This window comes from Sinocyclocheilus anshuiensis, unplaced genomic scaffold (genome assembly GCF_001515605.1).
Source record: "Sinocyclocheilus anshuiensis isolate Anshui unplaced genomic scaffold, SAMN03320099.WGS_v1.1 scaffold253, whole genome shotgun sequence".
NCBI classification, from domain to species: domain Eukaryota; kingdom Metazoa; phylum Chordata; class Actinopteri; order Cypriniformes; family Cyprinidae; genus Sinocyclocheilus; species Sinocyclocheilus anshuiensis.
The window spans coordinates 1,152,075-1,159,749 of record NW_015537969.1 but is presented as its reverse complement, the minus strand read 5'-3'; the positions used below and the strand labels follow the sequence as shown (position 1 = coordinate 1,159,749).

Genomic DNA, 7,675 nt, shown 5'->3' with positions numbered 1-7,675 from the left:
TGCGTTACAATGTGCTATTCTATGACATTAGCGATGTAACTCACACTATTTACTTTAATAAATGTTAATGATAAACAACGAGAAACAGGTGAATAAAGACTGACAGTCAATGTTTAATGTTAAGAAATTATTATTTCAAGACATGGAAAGCATTTTGGCTCGTTTATATGGGCCGTCCCAAGCATGGTTGCAATGTGTTCATTGTCAAACTCCAAAATCAGATTATTTTTAATTCTTAAAAAACGCCATTATTTTATTTGAAATAAATAATTATTTTATTTTATTGACAAAATATTTTAGTTTGTCTTGTATATTTTTTTCATTTGATCAGATAACATTTTAAGCTGTTATATGGTCATGTTACAACGTGCCCCTCAGATGTTACAATGTACCCCACCTACGGGGCATGTTGTCACATTTCACTTCCAGTTTTTGAGGGTAAATAAAGAAAAACGTATACACTGTAATTATGAACCAAAGTGACATTTGTACTAGACAAGTGTGAAATTACTGTGGATGAAAAAATTATACTCTGAACCCCATGTGGATTTACACAATTTGAGAAAGTCAAAAAGTGTTGCTTTGTGCCCCGCTCTCCCCCTATGCATAATTTATACTGCAGAAGATGTAAAAGTAGTATCTAATTAAGCTATTTTGAACAGCCAGTCTCACTGGCTTCTTCATCAGTTGGCCTTGCCATTAAATGCCATTTGTCTCACAATATTCATCTCTCACTTTGAAAGTTACTTTAACTTGTTTTCCAGTAAAAAAAAAAAAGTCTTAATATCTTCTTTTTTTTTTTTTTTGCTAAATAAAAATGAATTAGGTTTGGGAATAATAGGGTAAGAAAAATAAACTTAATTTAAGATATATGAGATATATGCTCTTATAAGAAAATATATTATACAGTTTTGCTATTTCCTATGCAGTAATTGTTTTTTTTGGAAAAGGATCTTCGGGAGGTTCCTCAGTTGGTTATCAGCTAAGTTTAGGTAATTCAGCTTGGTCAAACTCTGGAAGACGTCAGCGTCCAGTTGGGAAAGGCGGTTCTTGCTCAGATTTAGTTCAGTGAGGTTGACCATCGCCTCAAAGAGTTCTGAACTAACGGAAGCTATTTGGTTACCATCTAGCTGCAGTTGCTCCAAGTTGCTCTGCTCACTAAACACCTTGGGTGGGAAGACAGAGAGTGCGGTTGATGAGAGCTTGATGGACCGAAGCTGTGGAGCACCATGGAAGGCTTCTGGTTGGATGGTGTCTAGAGTGCTGTGCGTGATCATTAGTCGTAGCAGAAGAGAGAACGGCTGGAAACTTCGGTCTTTGAGGATCTTTATGTTTGTGTCATTTAGCAAGAGTAGGAAGGTTGTTGTTGGGTCGAGAGGGGGTATGTCAGTGATGTCCCCAATGCATTTTGCAGAACCCCTAATGTCACAAACGCACCCGTTGGGACAATGAGCACTGAGGGTGAGCTGAGGCAGAAGTTGAAGTAAAACAAACGTGAACCACATACTCTCAAACTGGGGAACAAATACAGGCTTAAGTCATTATAAGAGTCTTCTTCATTATATAATTGATCAGTTTTCATTTTATAAATTGCAGCATGTACAATAAAAAAGCTCTGATATTGAAAAAAAACCTGATCATGCTTTAAAGCGATGACTCCCTCTCATGTTGTTCCAAAGCTGTGTGACCTTCTTCCTTCTTTATTTTTTTGTCCATTGAGTCCAAAACAGCATTGGACTAAGTGGACCAAATTATGTCCATTTTTGTCCACTGGCTCTAAAACACCTTTGGACCCAATTGACTTTAAATATATGGATAGAAAACACAGTTTCCAAAATATATTCTTTTATGTTCCACTGAAGAGAGAAAGTCATGCAGGTTTGGAATGACATAAGAACGAGAACATTTCTGGGAAAACTATTCCTTTAAGTTACCAAAACAAATAAATGAAGTAGCAATGTTATACTTACCTCTCACAAGTATTGAAGACTGTCTAGCTAAAATGGACGCATTCTGCTTTTAATAACCATACTTTGGAAATAGCTCTTCCCTTTTTACACTTATCATACTCTGCAGTGCAGCCCACATGGAAGCCTGCATCCGTCTTGATGAGTTTTTTTTTTTTTTTTTTTTTTTTTTTTTTGTGTTTTTATTTATTTATTTTCAGTAGGGAAAAGGCTAAAAATAAATAAAGGAAATATTTATTAAAGGAAATAAAGGAAAAATAAAGGAAAATTATTTTATTTTATCTAGTAGAATGTTGCAGTAGACTGAATGAGGTATTTCTTCACCATGTGTTGATAAACTCTTAAAACAAATGAAATCACCTATCACTTATTATAAATAAATACTGTAGTCATCAGCATGGTTCCTTTTTAGCATTTGACATATTCTGACTGCAGCAGGTTGTACGCTGTCACTGAGGGGATATTACTGCACTGTGCTCACTCTCTGGAAACACTCATTTTTCTGTGCATATTCGTTTTGGCTATTTGGATTCAGAAAATCAGGGATTTTGATTAGTCTTTGTGATTCTGCCCTATGGAACAGTTTCTGAAATTGCATTTGCTGCTAGTAAAATGTTAATGTCTTCTGTAGCCCATGCTGCCTCACGAGCTTTTAATCACTGTTGCTACGACACTCACAAAATAACTGTGAGGATGTGACTGTGACCTCTGTGCTGTTGTAGGTTTGGTTCTGCAGAGCTCAAGAGAGAGTTCTTGCAGCCCACCATAATGGGAGACATAGTGGTCTGCCTCGGGGTGAGCGAAACAGGGGCCGGCTCTGATGTAGCAAGTAAGTATTTTGCTGGAGATAATGTACCTAACAGGAAAGACATGCTCTTTATATTGCCATGGGGGTGTTCTAAACAAGATGTAAACTTACACCAGACGCAAATCTAAAATTAATTACTTTCCCAAATGAAGATATCAAAGCATTTCAGGCCAGGGAGATTAAAAGACTTGCCTACATGGGAATAGCGCACAGGGGGATGCAGATCCATTTTTCATAAATGTATTAAAATTTGTATTTGAAGTAAAGCTGGTACTAGTCACAGATTATTAATGAGTTGTTTTGAGGAGAAATTAAAGTACCGTATTACTTTATTTTACATTTAAAGCCAAGTATGATCTAAAGCAGTGATGCTCAATCTTTTTGGCTTGAGGGCCCTTCTTTGTCCAAGAAACAAAAAATCCTCCAATTTCCTCTAATATTTCTGCTGTAATTATGACAAAGCTGGTTGTTTTCAACTTTTTTATTAACAGAAACTGGGAGCGGTGATATAGTTAAGTTAACCACAGTTCATTTTGTGATTCCATAACAGTGTTGTTATTGTTAACAAAAACTATTACAAATAATTTTCAGTAATTGAAACAAAATTAGTGAAATAAGTTAAAGTACTAAAACTAAATAAACTAAAAAAAAAGAAATCAAAGCTATATATGAATATAAAAAAGTAAAACAAAAACTAATAAAAAAATGCTACAACTTAAAACTGAAAAATGTAAAAATAAAAGCTAATTTCAAATACTAATAAATACTATAATAGTATATAATCAATAGTAAAATAACATTTTTAAGCATAAATGGTCAAGTTTATGAAAAATTGTGTAAAAAACTGAACTTAAGAGAAAACATCATGCAGTTTTGCTTCTCAAGCCACCTGGTGTTGTTTCAAATTTTTATATTTTTGTTAAAAAAATCAAAATTAGAAAAAAAAACTAAAAACCGTATTATTAATAATTAATAATTATTAATAATAATAATATTTATATGAATAATAATAGATTCATTTAAATCATTTTAAGTGACCCCGTGGCCCAATTGGAAGCTTTCTGAAGCCCCATAGTAGGCCTCTGCCTCCTGGCTGAGAACCACTGATCTAAAGAGTCTTAATTTGGGAATAAATACTGTCTCCTTCAGGCATCAAGACTAAAGCTGTGCGCAAAGGAGATGAATTTGTCATTAATGGAGGAAAGATGTGGACTACTAATGGCACTCAGGCAGACTGGATGTGCCTCCTGGCCAACACCAGCGAGGGCCCTCCACACAAGAACAAATCCCTAATCTGTTTACCTATGAATCTGCCTGGTAAGACGTAATGCAAAAGCACCAAACTTTTGGAAAAAGAGTCTTGACTGCCAAATAAAACATGCTAATGTTTTACCGTACGTCCGCAGGCGTTCACATCGCACGTAAGATCGATAAAATAGGCATGCAGTCATCGGATACAGCAGAGGTGTTTTTCGATGACGTGCGTGTGCCCTGCAAAAATGTCATAGGGCAGGAGGGAATGGGCTTCACGTACCAGATGCTTCAATTCCAGGAGGAGCGACTCTGGGGGGTGGCCAATAGTAAGTTATCCTTTCCAACTCCCACACACAGAGCCGATCCGCCCTATACGCAAAGTACACACGCTGCGTAGGGCCCCCTTGCTCTCAAAGATGATTTAATCCCCCCCCCCGACAGTTTTGCGTAGGGCCCCAGAAGTCTAGGATCGGCTCTGCCCACACATCCCACTGCACAGCAAACATTTCTCTTCACTGGCACGGGCATGACGTCAGTGTGTTAAAGTCAGTAGTGCCTGTGTGTTTACAAGCCAGGTCAGATCCTCTCAGGCCCAAATGTGTTTATCAGTGAGTCAAACTTGTGTGCTTTGCTTTAAACATCAAGGAAGAAAAAGGTCTGGCATGTTCTGGAGGATCTTTTGACATCATTTCCGCGTTCCTGTCTAGATGTTGTCAGAACTGAAATCCAGCTATTTCCTCAATCATATAATTTGCTGAAAAACACATCGGAATTTTTCCTATGCCTTGTTTTTTAAGTTCTGACGACCATGGAGAAAGTTGTCCAAGAGACCGTTAATTACACCAGACAGAGGAAGATCTTCAATCAGCCGATTCTGTACCACCAGGTCGTTCACTTCAGGCTGGCTGAGCTGCAGACAGAAATCGAGCTGTTACGCTCCCTTTTGCATCGCGCCACAGGTGAGTCCGCCCATTTCTTAAATTATTCCGGAATGATTTTATAGGCCAAGGCAGCTATGCAATTTCATGGGTTTGGGTCTGGCAGGTCTACAGGGCCACCAATTTCCGAATTAATAATGGAAAGAAATGGTGTGAGCACTCACTGGCTTGCAATCAGTCCATTTTCATTCTTCCTCCCTCAGGTTGTGAAATTAAAAATTGGAGCTGAACCTCAGCGTGAATGCCTGAAAATGAATACCTCTGAATTTGTTTTTTGTTTCTTTTCCCTGTGCACTTTCATTAGCTTTGTACATTAAGGGAAACGATGTGACAAAGTTGGCGTCAATGGCCAAGCTGAAGGCAGGACGACTGGCCCGAGAGCTCGGTGACAGCTGCCTCCAGTACTGGGGTGGCATGGGCTTCACCAGTGACGTCCTGGTCAGCAGGTTCTACAGGTCAGTTTCTCTCATCTGAATGAGGTGAACATGCATGTGCTCTCAGAGCTGCAGTGACATCTAGTGACATTTAAAAGCAAACAGTTTGGATTGCATGTTTATACTCATGAGTATAGAGCCAGGTCAAGAGTGAATGCAGTGAATCGAATTTCCAAGTGATTTATAAAAGTGCAAAATATTGGATACGAATCTATCTGATCTGTTTTTTCTTAACAGGGACTCCAGGTTAATGTCCATTGGTGCAGGAGCTGACGAGGTGATGCTGTCAGTCATATGCAAGTACATGGACACTCTACCCAAGAAATGACATCACCAAAATGAGTTCAGTTTGAAAAACAAAGTGCCCTTAAAAGAAGAATCTGACACTAAATATAAATGAACTATAGTTATATCAGTTATAAAAGCCATTAACAACCTTAAGATGGATGATTTGTACCTTGCAGTAAAAAAAGGGTATTTTAATAAAGACTTGATGAAAAACTTTATATGTAGTTATATGTAACATATGTAAATTTTGATTATAGTTTTATATGAATGTTTGTTGTTAATATGCATGAACAAAATAAAGTTTTCATAATTCTTCAGTAGCTTGTTGTAAGATTCCTGAGAAGTATAAATGGGATATATGAAAACAGGACTCAAGTTGACAACATAAAGGAATTTATGTAATAATTCTCTGAAAAATGACATTTATTTACAAATTAGTTACTAAAAAAAACTGAAATTAACCATACATTATTTTAACCATAGAGAGCAAAAGAGATTGGACAAGAACTTCAAAATTACTTAAGACATTTCTGAAGTACACAGAATTATGGGGTTGTTTTTAATATGGTCATTATTATACATCTGCATTGCACATAAACTCTCGTATCAGTATAGTTTTCACAATCTGAAGATCAGCCCTTTGAACACTATATTCATACAATTTTGTGGCAACTCTTTCAAGAATGTTGTAAGACTTTCACAGTAAAAGAAAGGAAAATAAAGGCTGATTAGGTGCCACTCTTTTAAATGCATTTATCTGTATCCTTATAGAAGATATAAATTAGCACACATTTATAGCACTGAAGTTCTCCTAAAAGAATAATACTATTAAACAAAGGTCATTATTTCGGGAAAAAAAGAAGGAAAGATGCATGTTAATCTTCACAATATTCTTTGTGACCAGTTTTAGACAACTAGCATTATCCCTTCCCCTCGGGGGACACTAATGGTGGGTTAGAACAGATTTTTGTCTCGTATTGCACATTGTCAATCAATGGTTCAACTTCTTGTCCAATGGAAAGAAAGCACTCTCGTACTACTCAATAACCTCAGTCCTCGTCATCTCTGTGAGGATTCTGACCCTCTACCACAAATAAGCATGGCACAAACGAAAGGTCCTGAAGAGTCATCAGTCCTACGATCACCTCAGTTTGATCACCCAGTACAGGACAATAAACACAAACAGGGCAAACAGCAGCATGTAGCAGTACACCTTGGTTTGGCTTCCCCTGGAGAGGAGCTTCAATCTACCAATGGTGGCTCCCAACAGACCTCCAGTTGAGTCAAAGTCTGAGTCCTTGAGGAGAAACAAACGTTAGATATTTAAGCTATTCAGGTAAGTGTTTTGATGAAGAGAGTAGAATCGATTCCCATCGCTTACCATTTCTCCTAACATTTTATTCTGGTACTTGACCTCATTTCCAATGTCAATTGAAAGCTGAAATAGATGTAAAAAGTATAGGTTATTTAGGATTCAACACTTTATTGCCATAACCTAGCTGTATGGAACAATTGTGCTCACAGGACAACTAATGTATTGTTTGCATAATTACTACGTTTAACAACAGCCAGTGCTAAAGAAAAACTATTTTAAGCTTAACAGCCCAAAATAATGATACTATATACACACACACACACACACACACACACAAGCTGATGCTCCCAGAATACGAACGAAACGCGATAAATTGCACGTTACACTTTTCCGCGTAGAAAACCACTAGATAGAGTTAAAACACACACACACACACACACACACACACACATATATATATATATATATATATATATATATGCATAGATATAATGTAATGACTGATAAAAAGCTAAGTAATAAAAAATAATTTTGTAATTATTACGCATGAAACTTTATTAGTATGTATTATATATTTAATGCTATATACTTTATATAATTCATGTATATATATATATATATATATATAGAGAGAGAGAGAGAGAGAGAGAGAGAGAGAGAGAGAGAGAGAG

General features: G+C 36.7%; 2 protein-coding genes across 2 annotated transcripts in view; one reads left to right on the top strand and one right to left on the bottom strand.

Moving 5' to 3' along the window:
* The window catches only part of LOC107669823 (probable acyl-CoA dehydrogenase 6), a 16,793-nt gene extending 10,879 nt beyond the window's left edge, over nucleotides 1-5,914 (top strand). The window contains exons 4-9 of the mRNA XM_016462242.1: nucleotides 2,690-2,796; nucleotides 3,925-4,092; nucleotides 4,182-4,355; nucleotides 4,827-4,988; nucleotides 5,272-5,422; nucleotides 5,639-5,914. Of these exons, the coding sequence (XP_016317728.1) occupies nucleotides 2,690-2,796; nucleotides 3,925-4,092; nucleotides 4,182-4,355; nucleotides 4,827-4,988; nucleotides 5,272-5,422; nucleotides 5,639-5,729 (853 nt within the window). The 3' untranslated portion in view covers nucleotides 5,730-5,914. The remainder of the gene's footprint in view (nucleotides 1-2,689; nucleotides 2,797-3,924; nucleotides 4,093-4,181; nucleotides 4,356-4,826; nucleotides 4,989-5,271; nucleotides 5,423-5,638) is intronic.
* A 151-nt stretch (nucleotides 5,915-6,065) lies between these two features.
* bet1 (Bet1 golgi vesicular membrane trafficking protein) overlaps nucleotides 6,066-7,675 on the bottom strand; it is a 2,975-nt gene continuing 1,365 nt past the window's right edge. Inside the window, exons 3-4 of the mRNA XM_016462254.1 lie at nucleotides 7,071-7,127; nucleotides 6,066-6,986 (exon numbers count right to left, since the gene is read on the bottom strand). Of these exons, the coding sequence (XP_016317740.1) occupies nucleotides 6,831-6,986; nucleotides 7,071-7,127 (213 nt within the window). The 3' untranslated portion in view covers nucleotides 6,066-6,830. The remainder of the gene's footprint in view (nucleotides 6,987-7,070; nucleotides 7,128-7,675) is intronic.